Here is a 24,398-nt window from a genome sequence, read left to right as displayed (position 1 = left end):
ATTATTAATTGCATATGGGAAGTAGTTGAGGTATTGGTATTGATATTAGAATTTCCCCAAGAGACATACTGTATCTAAATCTAAAATATACAAATATTTGCATACTTTAAATTATATGTGATGGTCTGAGAAAGTAATTAATGTGTTAATTTATTTTATTGTAGTGTATAATGTCTTAACTGTATTCAGAATGCATAGGGAAATCCTGGTTGCCACTGGGAATGCGTTCTAGCCTATTCCAAAATAGGATAGAAGACCTGAAGTGTGTTAATGGGGTATGCAAACGTAGTGTGCTTCCCCAACTTTATAGAAGGAAAACATGATAAAACTGTCAGATGTGATATTAGATGTTTGTTTATTCCCTCATTAATGTTGGAAAATGGAACTCTTTCTTGTCACTTTCTGATTCTGGGCCAGGTGTTCTGTAACATAATAAGTGGTAGGATCACCCCTGCAACTGCTGCTGCTTTTCCTTCTCCCCTGCTATATGCTTTTTATTTTAGAACATTTGACAAAGTGATACTGTTGAAATGTTGGGATTTTCAAATACAAATGAATCTTACTTTGCATTTTTGTATATACAGGGGCCCACTGTTAGTATATTTTCTCCTTAGGATTTTATAATTTCCTACAGGATCAGAACAAGAAAAAGTATAAGGAAGAGAAGAATATAGTTGACCCTTGGACAACTCAGAATTAGAGGCACTGACCCCTGCACTGTCAAAAATCCACATATAACTTTCAACTCCCCTAAAATTTAACTACTGATAGCCTGCAGTTGACTGGAAGCCTTACAAATAACATAAGTGGTTGATTAATATATGTTTTATATGTCTTTTTTTAAACTGAATTGTTGAAGGTATTACAGATGTTCCTCATTTTTCCCCTATTGACCCCCTCATCCCCACTCCCTCCCCCTCTGGCCTTTCCCCACACTGTTGTCTGTGTCCACTGGTTATGCATATATACATATAAATTCTTTGGTTTAATTCTTTGCACACCCCTCCCCCCCCTTCTCTTTGAGGTTTGTCAGTCTAACAACCAATTTGTATCTTAATCTCTTCACCTTTTTTACCCATTCCCCCACCCCCCTTCCATCTGGCAACCAACATAATGTTCTCTGTATCTATGATACTGTTTCTGTTCTGCTTGTTCATTTTGTTTGTAGATTCAATTGTCAATAGATGTGTATTCATTGCCATTTTGTTTGTTCATATATTTTATCTTTTTCTTCAAAAAGACCGTTCATCATTTCATATAATAACGGTTTGGTGGTGATGAACTCCTTTAACTTTTTCCTGTCTGAGAAACTCTTTATATGGCCATCGATTCTAAATGACAGCTTTGCAGGATAGAGTAATCTTGGTTGTAGGTTCTTGCTTTTCATCACTCTGAATATTTCTTGCCACTCCCTTCTGGCCTGCAAAGTTTCTTTTGAGAAATCCGCTGACAGTCTTATGGGAACTCCCTTGTAGGTAACTAACTTCTTTTCTTTCACTGCTTTTAAGATTCTGTCTTTGTCTTGAACCTTTCATATTTTGATGATGATGTGTCTTGGTGTGGGCCTCTTGGGGTTCATCTTGTTTGGGACTCTCTGTGCTTCCTGGACTTGTCTGTTTGTTTCCTTTACCAAGTTAGGTAAGTTTTCTGCCATTATTGTTTCAAATAGGTTTTCGATTTCTTGTTCTCTCTCTTCTCCTTCTGGCACCCCCAAGATGCAAATGTTGGCACGCTTGAAGTTGTCCCAGAGGCTCCTTACACTATCCTCATATTTTTGGATTCTTTTTTCTTTTTGCTGTTCTGATTGGGTGTTTTTTGCTTCCTTATATTCCAAATCGATGGTTTGCTTCTTGGTTTTACCCACTCTACTATTGAATCGGTGTAAATTATTCTTTATTTCAGTTAGTGCCTCCTTCATTTATGACTGCTCCTTTTTTATGCTCTTGAGGCCCTCACTAAGTTCACAGAGGTTCTCACTAAGTTCATTGAGCATCCTTATAAGCTGTGTTTTGAACTCAGCACCTGTTAGGTTGCTTATCTCCATTTTGCTTAGTTCTTTTCCTGGAGTTTTGTTCTGTTCTTTCATTTGGGACCTGTTTCTTTGTCTCTTCATTTTGGCTGCCTCCCTGTGTTTGTTTCTATGTATTACTTAACAGACAGGTATGGGGTTAGCTGAGACCAGATGCTGCTTGTTTGACAGAATTTAGGAAAACCTGAAGCAGGATCCAAGACAGGTCAATCCTGTGGTAAAGCAACCGACAACAGCTTGGGTGGGCCTGGAAGTTGGGTGGGGCGGGGCAAACAGAGTGAGCTAGGTTGCTGTAGTCCCAGATATGGCCACTGTCTGCCATCCCAGGGAAGGGCTCACCAAAGCAACAAAGGCCTCTGACAGCACGTCTGTCCTGGAGAAAGCTGCCTCTCCCATACTGGAGCCTAGAGTGTGAGAATCTGAGTAAGTTCTGTGCGCGGGCCCTTTAAGAGGAGCTGCCTGGGGCTCCAGCTGCCTCAGCCTTTCTCAGCCTCAGTTCCCGCTGGTTTTTCCAGCTAGAAGTTATGAGGATTCTCTTCCTGGCACTGAGACCCTGAGCTGGAGGCCTGGTGTGGGACAGGGACCCCTCAGTCCTCAGGGAGGACCTTCCTAGTCGAGGTGTCCTTCTAATTTTTATCTGTCATACGTGGGTGTGGTACCAGCTCTTTGCGCCTCTGCCCCTTCTACCAGTCTCAGTGTGGCTTCTTTTTTAATATCGTAGTTGTAGGACTTCTATTCAGCTTGATTTCAGGGGGTTTTGAATGATGGTTGTTCTGTAGTTTAGTTGTAACTTTGATGTGGTTGTAGGAGGACACGATACTGCGTTTATCTACATCGCTATCTTGACCAGAAGTTATGTTTTATATGTTATATGTACTATATACTGTATTCTTATAATAATGTAAACTAGAGAAAAGAAAATCATTAGGAAGAGAAAATACACTTGCAGTATATATTTTAAACAATTCGCCCTGGCAGGTTTGGCTCAGCGGTTAGAGCGTTGGCCTGTGGATCAGAGAGACCCGAGTTCGGTTCCTGCTAAGGGCCTGTACCTCAGTTGTAGTTTGTCCCCGCCCCGGTTCGGGTCGTGTGGGTGGCAGCCAGTTGATGTGTTTCTCTCACATCGATGTTTCTTTCTCTTCCTCCTGCTCTATCTGAAAATAAATGTAAAAATGTCCTTGAGTGAGGATGAAAAAAAATTAACGTATAGTCCTGGCTGGCTTGGCTCAGCAGTTAGAGCGTCCACCTGCTGACCGAAAGTTGTGAGTTTGATTTAGATCAAGGGCATCTACCTCGGTTGCAGTTTGATTCCTGGCCCTGGTTGGGGTCCTGAGGGAGGCAACCAATTGGTGTGTCTCTCTCATATCAATGTTTCCCTCCCCCTCACTTCCTGCTCCTCCTTTTCTCCTTCCCTCCCCCTACTCTATCTGAAAGTCAGTGGAAAAATATCCTTAGGTGAGGATTTTAAAAAATATTTACGTATAAGTGGACTTGTGCAGTTTAAACCTGTGTTGTTCAAGGGTCGACTATGATTTATTTTCTGCTTTCTACTTTTTTACATTAAAAAAACCCTAAAATCATATAAATTTGAGGTTATAATTACTTTAAAAGTCTTCTGATATAACTTATATTGTTTATATCTTGTTTACCCTTTAAAAAAAAAGTTTGTATTGATTTCCCAGAGAGAAAGGAAGGGAAAGAGATAGAAACATTGATGTGAGAGAGATACATTGATCATCTACCTCCTGCATGCACCCCACTGGGGATCAAGCCCACGACTCGGGCATGTTCCCTGATGGGGAATCGAACCGGGACCTCTCAGTCCATGGGATGATGCTCAGTCCACTGAGCTACACTGGCTGGGCTACAGCTTCCTTTTAATGCTCAATTTGCTTACAACTCCTTCAATTATTATTGAGAATTAGGAAAACTTTGAGGACTTGCTTTAGGAAGTAGATAGTAGAGAAATTCTGTTGTAAGTGACCAGGGAAGAAAGGGAACATAGTTTTTAGCAACTACAGATAAAAACTAAAAAAGAAAAAAAGGAATCAGCTCAATTATTGATCTTCCTAAAGAAAAGGAAGCTAGTTGCACAAGAGTGAATATAAATAAAACTTCTAAACTATACACTTAAAAATAATTAAGATGATCAATTTTGTTACATATTGTATATTTTATTACAATTAAAAGTTTTAAAATGTATTATTTAGAAAAAGAAAGAAAAGGTAGGCAATAAATGTGAAGCCCAGAATATGCCAGGGGAGGCTTCAGTTATTTTAACTCTAGCCCTGTATTCCTAAATACTCTGCTGGAACCTTTGCCCCAGGCCTTAGGGATCACAACCAGTGACTTGGAACAGAAGGAATTTCCCCTGACAGAATATTGTGGATAGAGAATCATTTAGAATCCTCTATCCCAACATAGTTTATGGGTGAAGGAGGGAAATGGGAAGGAGTGAATAAACGTGTGTATGTAGGGTCCCAGGTTGGAACTTCAAATATATTTTTTGGTAGAAGTAGGTTGGACCATGTGTTTAGTTTCCATAATAGTTATTTATTGTAAGCTTCGAGTACACTGTAGATTAAATGGGTTTTTGTGGGCTTATCTGAGATCTTGGCTACCATGTATTTCCAATAGGTCAGTATGTTTCTGAGTTCAGCAGAACTCACTTGTGGACCTGCTGTTAGAGGTCAGGGACTACATTTGTAGAGAATGGAATTAGAATAATAAAGTTTATTTACAATGTGCTTTACAATTTTCGAAGCACTGTCATATAACATAATTTATTCTTTGGAACACTGTGAAAAATTTTATTCAATTCTTATTTTGATTTTTTCCCCCTAGTTACAACAGTTGAGAAATTTGTTTAGATTGCCCTCTAATAAATCTAGAATAAATGATTTGTGTTAAGTTTGTAGTCTAACATTTTTATCACTATAAATGATACTAATATGACCCATTAGAAAAACATTTCTACAAGAGCTGGAAACGAACAGAACTCTATTCTAAATAAGTATTTCTTAAAGTGCCTGTGGTTTTTTTATAGAGATGAAAATCACTGTTGACAATTACTTTATCCAAAATTACCTTTTTATTATTTTGGTTTTACTGTGGTTCTGAGTTGGTTCCAAGTGTATCATAATGTTTTACTACTAACTTTTTAACTGTTTTAAAATATTCCTGATGCTATTTTTCTCTTCTGAGTAAAAATTTACTGTTCAAGCTATAATGTTTTCAAATTTTATTTAAAATTTTTTAACAATCTCAATTAGATAAGGAGAAACTTTATTTGAATGGATTATTGCAAGGGGGAGTACTATTGCAATAAAAGAAAGAGAATATTGCCATAGGGAGACTGTTCTGGCTATCAGATCTGAAAACATCTAAAATTTTAAATGATATCAATAGAGGAAATCTAGTTTTAGTATAACTTTTAGAAAAATATGTTAGCTCTGAGTTCATAGGAATTGTGTATTGTAATCTGTTCACCTAGAATTGGGATGTAGCTTTTTTGCATGGTACCAGAATTAGTCTATTAGACTAATACTAGACTATTTGGCATTAGTCTAGGTGGCAGTGACTTTGTTGTTGTTGGTAATGATTTGGATCAATTTGCCTCTAGGCTAAACAGCAGTTGAATCTGCGAACACATATGGCTGATGAAAATAAAAATGAATACGCTGCACAATTACAAAACTTTAATGGAGAACAACACAAACATTTCTACGTAGTGATTCCTCAGATTTACAAGGTAAAATTTAAATATATGAAATTAATCTAGTTTTAGAGTTGGAAGAGTTACTCTTTAAATGTAAAACTTGCATTTCAGACATCATTCTGTGTGTTTTTAGATACAGTAGTCATTAAGATTGGTGATAAGAAATTTATGATTAGTTTTGAAAACTAAATTTTTCCTAACTTTGAAATCACAATTTTTTTAATAGATTTATTAGTGTGATGAACAGTACACTAAAAACAGTGACATTTTCTAGATAAATTTTAATGCTGTATTATTAAGTATTATGACGGGGAATTCACTGGAATTGTATATTGTAATCTGCTCACCTAGAGTGGGAATGTAGCTTTGTGACACTATACCAGAATAATTGGCAGTAGTCTAGGTGGCAGAAATAAATCTTACAAAATATGTGTTTGCTAGACTGATTTTTGCCTGCTTGTCTTCCTAGCTGCTAGATTATAAAATGTAATTTTGGCCATACGCTTGCTTATAAATTCCATCCATCATCACTTGATGATGGCAGTTGCCAGATAGCCTCAGAAAAGTCCACAGAATTTCCATGAGGGTTAAATTATGTTACTGCCTATTCTAGAAAGAAGAGAAATTAGAGAAAAGGGATTTCGTGAAACAGTATTGAAGTAAGTCGTTATCTAGGAGAGCAAAGCTTATATGGAAAGTGTGTCAGCCCAAATACACTTTTTTTTCTTTGTAAGGCAACTTAGATGTACAAATGAAGCATAGTGAGAGGTGGCTGACTGCAGTGGGTCAGGGTATCCATCCTGCCACTCCTCACTCTGCGGTGCTTTACTAGGCTTACTAGCCAAGCCGTTATATTCTTGGGAGACCTTCACTTGGAGATTAACTGCTGTTTATGTTTTGGGGCTTGATCTTTTATTTAAACCCTGCTATGGAGCAGTCTGACCATTTTGTGACAGTAGAAACAGTTCTTTTGTGAAATTGCAAGTCTCAAAAGAAATTCCCAGGCTTTAGGACATAATTAAAGAGGAAAAGTTATGTGAAGGCTATTGGAGTTTGGAGATTTGATCAGTATAGCTGCTTCCTAGGAAAAAGAAAGGCCAATATTGGCAAATAGGAAGTGTCAAAAAATGTCTTTAAGTTGTTTGATTTTATGTGTGCCAGCATAATTCTTAGTGGCATTTGCCAATACATTTTTGAATTGTGGGGATTCCATCTATGTACCACTTTGACCTGCGGCTTTCTGTTTTACCTCATGTGTCCCCAACCCTCAGAGTGACAACACTCTGAGCTGTAGACCGTGATAGGTCTGGGTACCTGTTGGTATGTTGTCAACTGTGGATCCTTGGTCCAGCTAGATCTTACCAAAGTATTCTGAACTAATTTAAGGGCTTAGAAATTTGATTTTTGTGTTATAGGCTAATTGCTTAAAAAGAGATAAAGAAGCATCAAAATTCTGTCTTTAAATAAAACTCTCCCTGAAAGTATTAACAGCAACAACTGCTCTGGCTGAATAATGAAAGGTGGAGGTAGTATGAGTCAAGGAGTGGGTAGGGTTAGGGGGTCTCTTTAGAAGGTTTGAAAACCAGTGTTACCTAGTTTTTATTTTCTTTTGCTATTTAACAGGTTTCTAGTTTTAAGTATTATAAGTCCACAGCACTTCTTAAAAGGCATTAACAATAATATAACTATTATGGTAGAACTTAAGTTTTTTTTTAGGGTGAGTTGCTTCAGGATGAAAAGAAAGATCTGTTTTCCTTTTTTTAATTCCTGGTTATTAGCAACTACAAGAAATGGATGAACGAAGGACTGTTAAACTCAGCGAGTGTTACAGAGGATTTGCGGACTCAGAACGCAAAGTTATTCCTATCATTTCAAAATGTTTGGAAGGAATGATTCTTGCAGCAAAATCAGTTGATGAAAGAAGAGTAAGTGCTATATAATTATATTTGAATAAATGTGTTTGGTTTAGGTGTGCAGTAAAATTAGTGAAATGAATTGGAAAAAGGATGAAGAAATTGATAGGTACTTGATTCTAAATTATATTCTGTAGAAGAAAGTCTGGCAATAGCTCGGACTCCTTTGGGTTCTAAGGACCATTATAAATGCTAAAATTCTAATTGTTTCAAGGAAGAATTCTAACCCTTCCCTCTCGTGCCCCCACTAATTTTTCAGTTATATTCCAAGAGTGTAACTGAGCTGTGACCATGTTACAAACTGTATTAAACTATTAGTCTAGTGAAAGTTTAGAGTAGGAAGTGTTCAGACAGATCTAGAGTTGTAAGAGTTGCTTTTAACACATGAGCTGGCACTTGAACTGGATTTTGAAGCATGGGTATGCTTCAAATATGGAATGATGGCCCATGAAAAAGAGAAAGGAGGGCGTTATAATTAGAAGGAACAGCATAGTCCTGCTCCCCTTGAGGAAATATATCTGATCACATTATATCTTGATTAAGGTCTAGCAGAGTCTTATACCTGGTCATTTCTAAGAAAATATTGATTGAGTGACCAGAAAGGGTAATTGGCAGAAACGGAAGACATATACCACATGTTTTAGTCTTCACAGTAAGTTGGTATTATACTAGTGAGAATCCTTTCTGTAACAATTAGAATTCTGACTGTATTTTTTACAAAAATATGTTTTTATTGATTTTTAGAGAGGAAGGGAAAGGGAGAGAGAGATAAAAACATTGATGAGAGAGAAACATCGATTGGCTGCCTCCTGCATGCAACCTGGAAATGTGCCCTGACTAGAAATCAAACTATCAACCTCTTGGTGCTTGGGTCGACGCTCAACCATTGAGCCACATCAGCTGGGTGTGAATGTAATTTTTAAAAGAAAAGAGGATTTTGGGGTTAAGTAGGAGTTCAAAGGTACATTTGTATTTTGGTATGGCTGGGTCCCTCCTCTCACTCTTCTTACCCTTTAGCAATTGATTGGTGGAGGTGGCATTAATGACAAAATTAAGGTATCTCAAGGATGACTTGACTACATGTCAGGCAAAATATACTATTAACAGAAATAGGGAATAAAAGAGGGAGAGGTGGTTAGTGATGGGGAGGAGTTTATAGGGATAAAGTATTCTGTTTGAAAAAATGAGTAAGTTGTTATTAGAATACTCAGATAGAGTATATATGTACAGAAACACTAAAATACTTATGTGTTTTAAAATTCTAGTTAAATGGTACTGAACTTTATATTTTCAAAGTTGCTTTTTGCCCTCAGTTGTTTGTGAGATCTTTTTTCATTGCTCTGTTAACATTCCTGAGTATATATTTATCTTATTCTTTCCCTATTGGATGAATGAAGGCGTTTCTACTTGTCTCTCTCTTTTATGATTAGGTACTCTATTATCTGTTCCAAAGGTCAGCTTCTTTATAGATATCCCAAAGCAAAAGGTCTTTTTTCTTTGAAACTTCTTATAATTTCTACTTGGGAACAACCTCTTTCTATATTCCTTTTGTCAGTTAGACCTTTCTTATCAGTTTACTAGTCCTAAGATGAATTCCAGTGGATTAAAGCTATGGAATGAAAATAGTTATGATCATTACAAATGAATAAAGTGATAATTTGTTGGTAAATTAGCAGGTTCCCCCTCCCCATTGGGATTAAAATAGGGTTTATTGCAAATTCACAGGAAGAAGTTATTTAAATTATAACCTTTAAATGATTACTGTAGAATTATTTCTTTATATTGTTGTTTGTTTTCTTTAGTGGATTGAAGTTTTGAAAGTTAATGTGGTATCATGAACAAGTGGAATGGTTTTTAAAACATGTTCCTTTATGTATAGGATTCTCAAATGGTAGTAGACTCCTTCAAGTCTGGATTTGAGCCTCCAGGAGACTTTCCATTTGAAGATTACAGTCAGCATATTTATAGGACCATTTCTGATGGGACTATCAGTGCATCCAAACAGGAAAGTGGGAAGGTGGATGTCAAAACCACAGTAGGAAAGGCCAAGGGCAAGTTGTGGCTCTTTGGAAAGAAGCCAAAGGTAAAAGTCATAAAGTTTTTCTATGCTCATAATTTTGTTTTAGTGTGTCATTTAAATCATTGTAGGTATCAAATGGATAGTGGTTTACTATTAATAGAAAATAAGTATGTTGAATGATTCAGTTACTTTTCACTTATTAGAAACAGAGTTTTATACCTTAATAGTAAAAATTATTTCTGGGTTTAACATTTGACCACCACTTAATAATGAATAAAATAACAAATTGTTAAATGTATCTCTTAATTACATCCTTTTGAAATTTCATTTGTATATAGTTTCAGTCAGAATTTCTAAGGCAACGTTATGATCTAACTATGAATGCTAAAATTGCAATTCTCAATTGGAATGAATTATTGACCACAGTAATAATAAATGTCAAATTAGGTTTTCTAGATCATACTAATAAACTTATTTTTATCATCCATGTGAATATTTAATGGGAAGGGCTCAACATTTGTGGTTATTTGAAATTTTAAAAAATCTCTAGTTTACTAAGAAAATCTTCCTCTTCTTGTTGGAACTTGCCTTTTGATGTGCTGTTTATTTTAGATAGATAAATCTAGTTTAGCAGATGAGCAAATGGAATAGAGGATTGCTTAATCTTCCAGAACAGTTTAGTGATTATAATAGTATTATATCAGTAGGAGAATAGATAGGTATTTTTAATCTGTTGTATTTATTAAAGCATACATGATTATTTTAATACATTTTTCTGATTTTGACATGAACGTAGATAAAATTTAGCTCAATAATATACCTGTATATTTAAAATCACAATTATAGTTAACTCAAGCTGTATTTATGCTTTTAGTAATATCATCCAGTCGAGAAGTTGAGAGGTGAGACTTTAAGTCAGATCAGAGGAGCAAGAAAGCTTAGATAAATAAGGAATACTGAAATTTGAAGGGGAAAAAAAAATGAGGTGCAGTAGGATGAAATAGAAACAGTCTGAGAAGAAAGCCACAAATGTAATGAAATATTTTTGTGCCTATTTGTGATAATAATCAGTTACAGTTTTAATATTTTATTTTAATAGACATTACCTATTATAGATAACTTTAACTGTAGCTGCTGCCTTTATAGTTGACAGCTATAGGTTAAGTAAAGGTAGTGCTAATATTCTAGAAATCAGAAAACAGTTTTTTAAATTTAGGTCATATTGCTCTAACATAATTTGCGTACTCTATATTATTTCTAATCTGTCAGTTTGTAAAATCTGATAAAATGAAGTGGTACATTTTTAAAAGTACATTTGACATTTTTAAATAATAGTTTTGGCAAAACCATGTTAACTTTCTTATAATATTTTTATAGAAAACTTTATTTGAGATATATTTTGTGAAAAGTATGTTGCCAAAAACAGCATTTTCATTTAGAAAAAAACTATTCACATTTGGCTTATTGATTCCTTTCTTTATTTCCATATTAGCCACAGTCCCCACCCTTAACCCCTACTAGTTTATTCACATCCAGTACTCCTAATGGGTCCCAGTTTCTCACATTCTCCATTGAGCCTGTGCATTATTGTATGAATGAAATAAAAACAGGGAAGCCCAGAATTCCTTCTTTCAGAAGTCTCAAAAGAGGGGTAAGTTTAATAATGGGTTAAAATGCATGATGGCCTATTGTGTGTGTAGTGTGGCTTTTAATACTCTCCACCCTCATTATAAGGCTCTCTCTCCTATAAATATGTAGTTTAAAAACACCACAGAATTAAGTATAGCTGCCCTCAAGTTAAAAATAACTCCTCTTTATAACATTTGAAATGCTCAACCATAAAAGAATGGTATTATAAAGAGGGTGCTGGGTACAGTCATATTAGCTATTTTTTTGTTTATGTGAAATCATATGTCCACCATTGTCTTGTAATGTATTTACATTTTTAAGACTTTCAGTAATTTGTCACTGGAGTTACTCATGTAATAACTTGTCAGTAATGATGACTTCTGTCAATTTATAAAGCATTAGTTTGTTGACCAAAAAATCAAGTTCAATTTTAATTGCCCTATTTTAGAAGCATAAAACACAATTTCTAATAGTTAAATAAAAAAATTAAAAACAGGCATGTTAAATATCAAGATTGTAGATCAAATTGAGATACTATATTAGAAGATAATTTGTAAATTGTAAAGCATATAAAAATAGTAGATATTATTGCCCTGGCCAGTTTGGCTCAGTAGTTGGAGCGTTGGCCTGCGGACCAGAGAGTCCTGGGTTCGGATTCCGCTAGGGGCACGTACCAAAAAAAATTAGTAGATATTATTGACTAATGTTTATGTGAAATTTGTTTCCTTGAACTAAAAAAAGTAAGGATTTTTTTTTTTTTTTTTTTTTACCAGAATGTTTTTCTTTTCAAAAATTGGGTAACTTTTGACATTTACTTATAACTGAAGATACTCTGCACTGAAAAACTTTAGAATCTAACACAGACATTAACAAAAGCAAACATTAAACTTTTTTAGCAACAACTGTTACACTGCTGATAAATAATTTAGTGTTATTCCGTATTGTTTAGGCTAATTTTTCTTGTTTATGTTAGATTTTAAGGGCATGTTTATAATAGTCATAGCTCATAATTTAGATAAATTTATGAGATTTGTTTGCACATGTGAAAACCAAAGGTGTGATAACCCACAGATGAGAATTCAGAGTATGTGTCATATGAAGTCTAATCATTCATTAACAGTATTATACTGTAGTTGGGTTCCCTCTTGCAGCGCTCTCTCTCCCCTCCCTATTCTCCCTTTCCTCTCTACCTTTCTTCCTTTTCTCTCTTTTCATTTCTTTCCTTCCCTGTTTAGCTTGTCTGTTTTTCTTTCTTTTTGTAGCCCTTTCTATCTTCAAATTGCTTTAGTTCATTTTCTCTTTTGGCCAATGTAGAACATATATTAGCTACATTCCCCATTAAAACAGTATGACACACTTAACTGATGTCAGTAATGTAGTAGAAATGTCTTAGTGTATTATGTCCCTTTTTGGACTTCCCATTTTCCTGTAATTAAACCAACTTTTTATGTATCAACCTTACCTAATCTGTATGTGGGTGATAGCATAGGTAATTAATGACATTTTGAAAAGTCTCTGTGAATAATTGTGCGTTACACCTACAGGCAATATGTAATGAGCAATAGAAATTGTATCTGAGATTTCTATTGCCCGAATTTGAGGGTAGAATTAATTCCTATCTTTCTTTGAGGACTGAGACTACTTTAAATATTGTTACATAAATCATGAGAAATTACTATTTAGTAGCCATATTTTTGTGTAACCGTTTGAGTCTACCAGGCCCAATTACAGTACTCTCTCTACACAGTATAGTCATGGGATATGAAGTAATTGTATTTCTATGAAAAAATGTTTAGGCAGAACTGTGAGCCCTAGAGAGTGAGAGAAGGTTATTAAATATGTGACATTCATTTTTATTGGAAAAATTTATAGGTGAATTTTTGTTATTACAGACCTTAAAAGCATCTGCTTGGTCATTATCTTATTTCTACATATTGCTTTAATTTTAAATTATTTATCATGGCAAAGAAAGAAACAGTATACAAGATAGAAAGTATGACAGACAAACCAATTAGGGGATTGAGGGACAGAGGAGGAAGGAGAGTTCATTTCAGCCTTAATACTTGGTGTTGAGAAATTTCTTTCTTTTAATTGGTTACATATATTTCAAAAGTAACCCATAGAGATGTTTTCCTTCCATTTAAGAATTTTCTTAAAATAGAAAAATCTAAAAACAAGATTAAGTTTTAAGAAGCCACATTGTGTATTTTCACATGGACTGAACATGTAATGTCTATTAAGCTTACAAAGTAAGTCTTAAGGTTTTGTTTTTTTTAAAGTTGTATTGAGAAATAATTGACACACATCACTGTATAAATTTAGGCTGTGCAGCATGATGATTTGACTTATATATTTTGTGAAATGACCGCAATAGGTTAAATTAACATTTATCATCTCATATAAATACAATAAAAAGAAAAAAATAATTTTTCCTTGTGATGACAACTCTTAGGATCTATTCTCTTAAAAACTTTTCTCCTGTATATTATACTGAAGAGAACTCACTACTCTTTATACTAAATCACTTCTGGGCACTTTCTGTATTTGTACTAAAATAGCCAGCCAAATAAATTTCCTAAAATAAATTAAATCCCTAGGCGTTTATATAAAAACAGTATTTTTGTAGTCATTTTTCCCCCAGTTTTATTAGGAACAATTGGTGTACATCACTGTATAAGTTTAAGATTTACAGTGTGGTGGTTTGATCTTACATATATTGTGAAATGATTAGTCTTAAGTTTTCTTAAAGCTGATGAGTTGTACCATTCAAATCAGAAGGTTTCGTTTTGAACTATATTTTCCTAAAATACCTGTATTTTGGCTTTCTAAAATTTTATAATTTATTTTTCTTAAAGAAAATCTAGTATGCACAGTTTCCAGTATCTTTAAGGATATGAGAAATGTTATATTGGATCAGTGTTTTGTTTTTTGTTTTTGACCATAATATTAGACCTTTTCTGAGGGATGAGGGCTATAATTTCCTTTTGTGAAATCAAAATCTAACTGTTAATGGATATTTGGTGCACTCCCAAACTTAACTACTTAATATAGAAATGAATAATTTTTACTCTCTAACTACCTCATTTGAGCTTACTGGGCTACTCCTTTTTTTTGAGGGGGGGGTAAGGAGTAGATTTATCTAGCAGTAACAAGTTCATGTTTTGTTTTTAAGTTATTCTGGATCTTACAGACTTTTAGAATCTCTTTTGTAAGTTTCTATCTATCCAGATTACAGTTCTCAGAAGTTTTCTATCTTTAAATGAAATACATCTAATAATATAAGTGCCTAATTTTCTATTTAGCTCCCTTGTGTATTATTAAGGTATCATGGGTATGTGAAATTTTCTAGTTGTAAGTATATGATAATTACATATGATGGAAAGATATTTTTATATTGAACATGAATTACTTTATATATTTCTGATAGCTTTACAAAGAACTTGAGTTTTTGTATTCCCAGAATTTGATAAGCTAAACACTGAAACATCTGATATTTCAGCTATAATTACCTTAATGTTTTTTCTAAAACATTAAAATAGAAACTAGAAAAATAATTTGTATCACTTAGAAATTTAGCTGGTGAAAATTATAAAAGGGAAATCAAATACCTTATGTAGTTTGCTTCTTATATATAATTTTATTTTAATAATATTTAAAGAAGAACGTGAATATCTTTTAAAAATTTAAACCATTAAATCTCATCAGAAATTTTGTCACAAAGATACTGTGATTTTGATCCCTGAAACTACTGACAGTCTAAAGAATGTTAACCATAGTTTGGAAAAATAATGGATAGCATATACCATCTTTTCTTATCATTATAACCATTAATATATATGGCCAATTCATCAGAGATAAGGGGTAGATATTTTTGTCAGCTATTTATTAAAATGCATTATTTTTATGTGAAATTCTACCTGACATCCCCCCAACTTTTAAAAAATATTATGGTTTAGAAAACAGGGAAAGATAAAAAATTTGAAGGCTGCTAACCAAATGCAATGACTGTGAAGGTTAACTTTGTAAAGCTCTCCAGTGTATTCTGGGTCACAGGAATGTGTGTGTGGATGTGTGTTTGAGTGCGTGCACATTTGTGTGCTTGCATGTGCGCATGCGTCTCATGTGTTTAGTTGGTATGATAGGCAGATACAGTGCCAGTTGCAGAACCTTGCTAACCCACAGAATGTGCATTTTATACACATGTATGTATATAACTGTATGACAGTACTCTGGCTATGTTATTTCATATTTTCAGAAAGAACAATTTTTAACCAATTTTCTAAAAATTGAAGTTACATTTTCAGTGTTGCTTTTCAAGCATATCGATTTTAGAATAAAAACTGAAAAATAGAAGCTACTTCTTCAAAGTAAAATTCAACCATATACTTGTGTTTCTTAGGAAATACATATGGGAAACTTGAGTCTAGGTGACTCATTTATTATTTTGATAATAATGTGTTTTTAATGTGTCTGTACATTTTTTAAAAAGCACCTTAAAACTAAAGTAGAAACGTTACTCTCACCTGAAACCTATCCTGCAGTATTTTGAATTATAAAAATTTAGAAAATGGTGTTTAATACATTGGAAAGAGCATTGCATTTTTAAATACTTTATATAAGATTTCTTTGAAAATTGCTAATGTTAGGTTTTTTAGTCAACTTTTCAAATATTAGTATTTTGAGAATAAAGAGCTATATAAGTAAAATTCACTTTGGTAAAAATTCTTCTATAAAGAAGAAAATACATGATTACTGATAGAGTGATTGTACTTTTGAGTTTTAGTTGCGCATACAAAATATCTGCCCATTATCATCAGTGTTTTTTTTTTTTTTTGCAAGTAATTTACTTTCCAAAAAAATGTGCTTAAAATTGTTTTTTTGTTTTTTTTTTTGTTTTTTCTTCTGGCATAATTGTTTGGATTGTGAAATGTACATGATTTCTTTTAATATTGTAAAAAAATATATTTATAGGTTATTGCATCTTCTATATTATGGTTTCATGTGAATAATTTACCATTTCTTTCTGTTTTCCATTGAACTATTCAGTGGTCGGTGAAGATGGTAAGCCTTATGTGCTGATCTATATAACTGTGCCAACATTAAGTAATCTTAAATCATTGTTTTGTTTAAAGTCAAAACAGGTGGTAAGGTATAGCTCCACATTTTCATCTTGTATGTGTTTTTTCTTTTTATAATTTAATCTTTAGTCCAACAAATGTCAGTACCTCTTGATGTCATAAAAATTGAAAAATAATATGGTTAACCTGTAATCAGTCCATTAAGTTCTTGAATGTTATTGAGTGTAGTCCTTGTCATGTTATCGTGTTACAGAGAATAAAATTATAGTTAAACATTATTTTAAAAGCTACATGGTAAAACAAAAGTTTGTTTTTATAGAAGGAAAATTAAACAAAAATTATTTTCCTTAACATCCTTTTATAATTTATTTTATCCTTACCATAGGATATATGTATTGATTTTAGAGAGAGGGAGAGAAAGAGAGAGAGATATTGATGTGAGATGTGAGAAACAATCAGTTGCCTCCCCAACACGCCTCAACCGGGGATCCAACCAACAACCTTTTGATGTACAGGACGACACTCCAACCAACTCAGCCACCTGGCCAGGGCTTCCTTAACACCCTTTTTAAAAATCATATAAATTTGATTTGTAGTTTATCATAAGAATCATTGAATTTTCCAAAGCGTAAGAATAAAAATTTTTTTACTAAGAGTCAGTGCTTTCTTCTGCATTATTGAACAGGGATAAAAGCATAAGTAACTTAAATATTGTGTGTGTGTGTCTGTGTGTGTGTGTGAGAGAGAGGTTCCTTTATGTATTTATTTCTGACAAATTAATGGAAGTACATCATGAAGACCTAAGCCCAAAATTGTTGGGTTCTTACATATTTTTTCATTTTTAAAAAACAAACCATTTTTCAGACTTGCAGTTGACCTTTTATGAATTCCCTTGTAGTAGGAGAGGTTGTCAAATGCATCAGAGGTTTTCTTTGCATCCATAGGAAATAGATTGGAGTTACTTCTCATTATATAAAAGAACATGGTATAATGTCAAAATGGGATATTAGATATGCAAGTGCCTAGGTATCCACTGTTAGTTTGATTAGGGATAAGTGGAAATTTTGGTGGATTTACTTATAGTTAGTTTTGAGTTTATTATAATACTACCAAATAAACCACATTGGAATATAATTCTTCACTTTATTAGTTTTCAAAATTTTAAGACAGACTTTAAAAAAATATGTTAGAAAGTTTTTTCTTTGGCACATATATAATAGTTTTCAAAACCTGTATCATAAATTAGATTAAAATTGACAACATATAATGATAATTAACCACCAATTGTCAAGGATAGGAAATTTTGCCATTTATTCATTTAGGTCAAATTTGGTTGATTGGCAGATTCTTATGTAGGTGACTGGTAGATTAAAAAACAAAAGCCACTTAGACAAGATGTCTTTCTTCTTTTTAGGCAAGCTTGTTGAATGTCCATAATGCGCAGGCCACTGGGAAGATTCTAGAGATTCTGTTATTAATTAAATGTTACATTTGATCATGGCTCATCCTAAAAGTGAGAGTTCTCATTTTTTATTTTAGTTTTTAGACAGAGGAAGGGAAAGGAAGAGAGAGATAAAAACATCGATGTGAGAGAGAAGCATCAATTGGCTGTCTCCTGCACGCCTCCTACCTGAGGATTGAGCCTGCAACCCGGCCATGTGCCCTGACCAGGAATAGAACTGGGACCTCTCAGTCCATGGGACAGTGCTCAGTCCACTGAGCCACACCAGCCAGCAAGAGTTCTCATTTTATTTATTCATTTATTTATTTCTTTAATCCTCACCTGAGGATATTTTTGCATTTTTCTTCAGATAGACTGGGAGGGGCGGGGAGAGAGAGAGAAAGAAAGAGAAAGAGAAACATCAATGTGAGAGAGACACATCAACTGGTTGCCTCCCGCATGACCCGACCAGGGCCGAGAACAAGCCACAACGGAGGCATGTGTGTGCCCTTGACTGGAATTGAACCCGAGACTTATTGGTCCCTGGGCCGGCACTCTAACTGCTGAGCCAAACCGGCCAGGGTGAGAGTTCTCATATTTTAAAGTAAGGGAAGCATTCTTATATGTGGTGAAATAAAGCTTACCTGGCCGAAAGAGCAAGGATGCATTTATTTTGGGAGTTCCCTTCAGCAGCACTTTAAAAACTTGTGTGTTCTTAAAATCACCATTTAAAAAAGAATGTGATAAGTGTCATCAGTTTTTGGAGTATATAAAAACTATGTAGCTATGGGTTTATGTGAAATGGAATCAATAGTTGCTAATATTGACTCTGTTGTATAACCTCTACTAAGGTAACTAAAGTAACGGTGACATAATTAACTTTTAAGAGGTGAAAGACATCATTTGAATCAAATTTACATCTATATATTAGCACTTTTTCTTTAATGATACAGTTTTTTGAATATCAAAGCATTGAAAAATTTTCAAACATCAAGCATGCTTCCAAAAGGAGGATTATCTCTCTTTGGATTGTATCATTTTTTCAGGAACAACTGAGGTATATTTTGTTGTACAAAAAGATATTGATAAAGACTCCTTATTGGAATATAATCTGTATTTACATTTCACTTTGTGGATCTTTTGTGTTTTGATTCTAAAGAATAGAGTGGTTTAATAAATGTAATCATTCAAAGATAATGTGCAATATTAACATTTAATTAGGTTGTCTTTATGAGGTAAGTTGCTTACTTAATTCAGTTACATAAACTTTGTATTTTCAATCTGAACATTTGTAATATTTGGGAATGTGGTGATATGTTATATATAAAACAATATTTTGTATATGAGAAATGTTATGTGTTTCCATTTGTTGTTGCTGTAAGAAGATCCATATGTATTTATTTGAACTCTGCTAAGACCTGGAAATAATGTGATACTGGTCATTACTTCTTATCTGTATCTGGTGTTATTTTTGCCATCCTATTTTGTGATTTTATGAACTGATTGGAATTTGAGCCCTTTTGTTAATACAATTGTTTTTAATAACATACATATATCTATGTAGATTTCTTTTTCTTAAAAGGGCTTGTTTGGGGCTTATTTAAAATTAAACTTAAAATGTGACATTCTTATTTTATAGCTGGTATATACAAAAGTAAAATTTCCTGAAAATGTCTTTTTTACTCATTTAGATTATCTTTTCAGGGCACAGCACTAGAAGATTTCAGTCATCTGCCACCAGAACAGAGACGTAAAAAACTACAGCAGCGCATTGATGAACTTAACAGAGAACTACAAAAAGAATCAGACCAAAAGTATTTTTCCATTAAGTTCTCTCTACCATTTTTATTCCTTTCAGGGTCTACTTTGAATGATGCGTTTACATGTGATGTATACAAAGTTTAAAAATCATCCATCCTAATTGAAATATCTTTTGAGGGAAAATACACTCTGAAACATTGGAAAATTTCTATGGTTGCCACATCACAAATAAAAATGAAATGTTAGAGAATTTCTTAGGTTGCAGATTACTTATTGGAACTAATAGTATATATTTATGCTTTCCAAATATTTACATAATCACTTGATGACTCATTATCAGAAGTAGTTTCACCAAGGCTAAGCGCATCTTATACTTGGACAAATTTCAGTTTGTTTCACTATATAAGTTGAGTTCAATAGAAACCTGAAGCTATAATTATTTCATTTGCTGCAAAATATGTTGGTAAACAGTGCTTGATTCCTTATGGCTTCAGATTCATTCACTCAAAGCTTTAATTTTTTTTTTCAGTTTTATAAAAAGATTCCTGTATTTTAGTTTTGTTTAATGAACATAGAGGTATGATGAACAAAGCGTTATTACAATGAATTGGTGACTTATTATATGCGTTTACACTGAAGATAAAATTGGAGCTTAAGGTCTGGCATGAGTGATTAAGATTGTTAAGAATTGTACAATAGGTATGATTGTGTGCTTACTCATAAATAAAATATGGTATTACAGTCAGTTCTCGTTATTTGTGGCAGTTAAGTTAGGCTGCATAAAGTTACTGTGAACACCTAATTAGTGAATACCAAGCAAGGAAGCGAACCTGGGTCTCTGTGGACCACAGGCTAACACTCTAACCACTGAACCAAACCGACCAGGGCTACAGACATGTTATCTAATATATATTATTGATTCATTAACTTTGAACTCAGGCCAACAGCATGGTAGCTCATGCCTGAACAGAACTTATATAACATGTATTTTCTCCATAAGGCACTTCATAGCCCTCTTGCTTTTAGGAATACTAGATAGTACTTCAGCACTATGCTGACAGGCTATCTTAAAGAGACAAATCACCAATAATGAGAACAGAAAGGACACTTGTTCAGAGTATCAGAGCAGAAACATGAAGTTAGAGCATCTCCTTGTTTGACCTCAGCTGGGAATGTGTACGTGTATCAGAAGACTCACATTTTTCTCCACTCTGTGCATGTCTAATGACCATGAAAGTGTCACATGTGTTCCTTTTGGGGTTGCAAATACATTTTAGCAAATGGGCAGTTCACAAATATAGAATCTGCAAACAATGATCAATTATATTAGTATAACATTTTTTTTATTGAGGTATGTTTGACATATACTAGTTTCAGATACATAGCATGACTCAGTATTTGTTTATATTGCAAAATGATTACCATGATGTCTATTTAATATTTGTCACCATACACCATACATAGTTATAAAAATGTTTTTTCTTGTGATGAGTACTCTTTTTTTTTTTTTTTCAAATAATACAGTATTAATTGTACTCACCATGCTGTATATTACATCCCTATGAAATAAATTTTTTTGGTTGTTAATCCTCACCTGAGGATATGTTTTCTATTGATTTTTTTAGAGAGAGTGGAAGAGGAGGTAGGGAGAAAGAAACAAGGAGCGAGAGAAAGAAACATGGATCAATTGGTTGCCTCCTGCATGCGCTCCAACTGGGGCCAGGGATCGAACCTGCAACCCAGATATGTGTCCTTGATTGGGAATTGAACCTGAGACCCTTTGCTGCATGGGCCAATGCTCTAACCACTGGGCAACACTGGCCAGAGCCCCCTGAAATAATTCTTAAATGTTAAAATATTTCTTACTAGAGCAACATGTAAATGGGCTCTGGAAAATTATAATATATAATGTAATGTTTAGGGCTTACTATATGTAATAGACTGCTAGGACAATAGAAAATATAAAAGTGAATAAATCATAGTTCCTGATCCAAATAGGCTCACATTTTAGTTGAGAAAGATAAGACCCAGCAATTTAATTTCTATACAAGCTGGATTATAATAGCTGCAAATAGAGATATAAAGTTCTAGGGGAACTTAGAGGAAAAAACAATGAATTCTTACTGGGATAATTAAGACAAACTTCACTGGGGAGTTCTTGGGGGAAGAGGAAGGGTGGAGGTGTAGGAAACTGATGTTTATTGAGGGATTATTATGTACTAGGAAGTAAGTCCTGAATTTTACATGGAGTATGTCATTGAATTCCTTAAGGTAGCCCTCTGAAGTTGTTCCTGTTTTAAAGGTGGAAAATTGAGTATCAAATAAATCCATGTAGTGTATAATATTAAGTAGCTGGTAAATGTCAGAGTTGATATCCATGCACTGGCCAGTTTGCTTCCAGAACATTGGAATTAGACTTTGACGGGACAGAAATTAGACAATAGGAGAGATAGGAACATTGAAGCAAGAAGGGAAAACAAGAATAAAAGTACAGAAATGTGAATGTTCTTGCACGGTCTGGAATTGGCTCTGGGTCAGGGAGACTTCATTAGAAATTGTGTGGAGTGTAGTAGCAGAAAAGGAGGATGAAAAGGTATAGGGTGAACTATGTAAAGTGTTGACTGTTTTGTTGTAGAATTCTATAGGTATTGGAGAATCACCAAAATTTTTTGAGAGAGTAGGTGACATTATTACCTCTATATTCTAAAGAAAGGTCATGGAAAACTGTATGAAGAGTTGATTGTATAGGAAAGACATTGGTAGCAAGGAGACCAATTAGAGGACTTTTAATCCAGGTAAAAGATGTTGAGGGCCTAAATTAAGATGTGTCTTAGAGATAGAAAGGAATAAGTAGATTGTAAGAGTTATTTCAAAGGCATAGTAGGTCAGACTTGTCACTTGATGTCCAAGAAGAGAGAAATGGAGGCTTTGTACCTCAGAAGTATAGATAAAGACTTAATTAAAACAGGAAGAAAATATAAATTTTAGGGCAAAGATAATGATTTTGTTTATGTTGATTTTTGAAATAAGTGAAAAATCCATATGGAAGTATCTAGTTGGGTTTGGAAATTAAATCTAGTGTTAGGAGAGAGAGAACTGGAGATACATATTTGAGTATCATCTAACGATAGGTAATCCTGAAGCAGTGAGTCAATTATATCTTAATAAAATGGAAAACAAAAAACAAAAAAAATAAGAGAACATTTTGAAGGAGGAGTGTAGGATAAGATGAGAAGAGAAACCTATGTCATTTTGGAACCAGTGAGGGAAATTATGAGCCAGCAGAGGTGAGGAGAAGGACAAAGAAAATGTGTCCTCCGGGAGATCATGAGGGAGAGTATTAAGGAGTGTACGTCAGTACTGTCAGATGTTAACGTCAAGGAGAGCTGATTGAGTCAACTTATTATTATGTGACTAGTGAAGAGGAGATGAATAACTGATTTTAGAGATAGAAGGGCAAGTTAAAGATGCATTTCTATTTCTAGCTTAAAGGGGTGGGAGGATAATGATGCTGTGAACTAAGAAAAGGTGGAATAATGTGACTGGATGGGAATATGAGTTTGATTTCAGATATGAGTTGAAGAAGTTTGAGGAATATCTTCCATACTTTGATTAAATTTATATGTGTGTGTCTATATAATCTCATTTAGGAAGCAAGAAATGAGAAATCTGTTTTGTTTCTTATTTTTCAAATGATTTAAAGGACTGTCTCCATAAATTACAAACTCCTCTATATATTAGATTATCTTTAATCAGGCAATATTTGACTAAATTTAAAGAGATGTGAATCTTTTTCGATTAGGCTGCATGTGAGTCCCCAAAATGAAATGCAGTTCTTTTATCTGGGAACATTTAGAATGAATATTAAATTTTACGGCGTTTTGTTTTCAGAGAAGCACTCAACAAAATGAAAGATGTGTATGAGAAAAATCCACAAATGGGGGATCCAGGGAGTTTGCAGCCTAAATTAGCAGAGACCATGAATAATATTGACCGCCTGCGAATGGAAATCCACAAGAATGAGGTTAGATTTATTAATTAGCAGTTGTCTGAGACAAATCCATTTGTATAAACTTTATTATGATAGACCGGTGTTTGCTAGAATTATCTTCAAATATTTATTTAATTTCAGGGTTCATGATCTAAAACAAAGGTATCATATGGTACATAATGTTTAGTCCCTTGTTGAAGTTTTTTTAAATTTAAAACATTATATAAAACTAAACATTTAAACTATTTTTTTATTAGTTATAAAGTTGATCATTGACCAAATTACAATAAAGGTTTCCCTTCTCTAAGAATTATATAATCATAAAAACGCAAAGCACATTTTAAATGTAGAGTATCTTATGAGCTTTTAAAAATATTTATTAAGCTCAGTTTTACTTATTTTTTTCCTAAGGCATGGCTCTCTGAAGTTGAAGGCAAAACAGGTGGGAGAGGAGACAGAAGACATAGCAGTGACATAAATCATCTTGTAACACAGGGACGAGAAAGGTCATTTTTTTGTATTTTATTTGTATTTCTTCTTTTCTCCCAAACTTTTCTCATTTTTTTTTCTAAACTTCATATAATTATTTTTCTTCTTTCCTCATTTAACAAGTCTGGCTTTTAATAACATCAGTCTTTTGAACCTAAATTTTCTGTTTCTTTATAATAGCTATAGGTGAAGTATGAAATTTCATATTGCTGCTCAGTTCTAGTTTGTCTTGCATCCAGAAACAGAAATGGGAACATAGAAAGTTCTCAGAGCTGCAGAGTGGAGGCATAGGCTCCTCAGGCCTGGGAAGATCCCCTTAAAGTAGATGG

General features: G+C 33.8%; 1 protein-coding gene across 2 annotated transcripts in view; it reads left to right on the top strand.

The window, feature by feature from the left end:
* Window positions 1–24,398, top strand: part of FNBP1L (formin binding protein 1 like) — a 120,741-nt gene that overhangs the window by 89,362 nt on the left and 6,981 nt on the right. For both annotated transcript variants that reach the window (XM_036256923.1, XM_036256922.1), the window contains exons 7-12: window positions 5,652–5,780; window positions 7,526–7,672; window positions 9,540–9,743; window positions 19,533–19,642; window positions 23,481–23,613; window positions 23,992–24,086. In XM_036256923.1, the coding sequence (XP_036112816.1) occupies window positions 5,652–5,780; window positions 7,526–7,672; window positions 9,540–9,743; window positions 19,533–19,642; window positions 23,481–23,613; window positions 23,992–24,086 (818 nt within the window). The remainder of the gene's footprint in view (window positions 1–5,651; window positions 5,781–7,525; window positions 7,673–9,539; window positions 9,744–19,532; window positions 19,643–23,480; window positions 23,614–23,991; window positions 24,087–24,398) is intronic.

The sequence above is a fragment of the Molossus molossus genome, unplaced genomic scaffold (genome assembly GCF_014108415.1).
Source record: "Molossus molossus isolate mMolMol1 unplaced genomic scaffold, mMolMol1.p scaffold_m16_p_12, whole genome shotgun sequence".
Lineage (NCBI taxonomy): Eukaryota > Metazoa > Chordata > Mammalia > Chiroptera > Molossidae > Molossus > Molossus molossus.
This window is presented reverse-complemented; position numbering and strand designations above follow the sequence as displayed.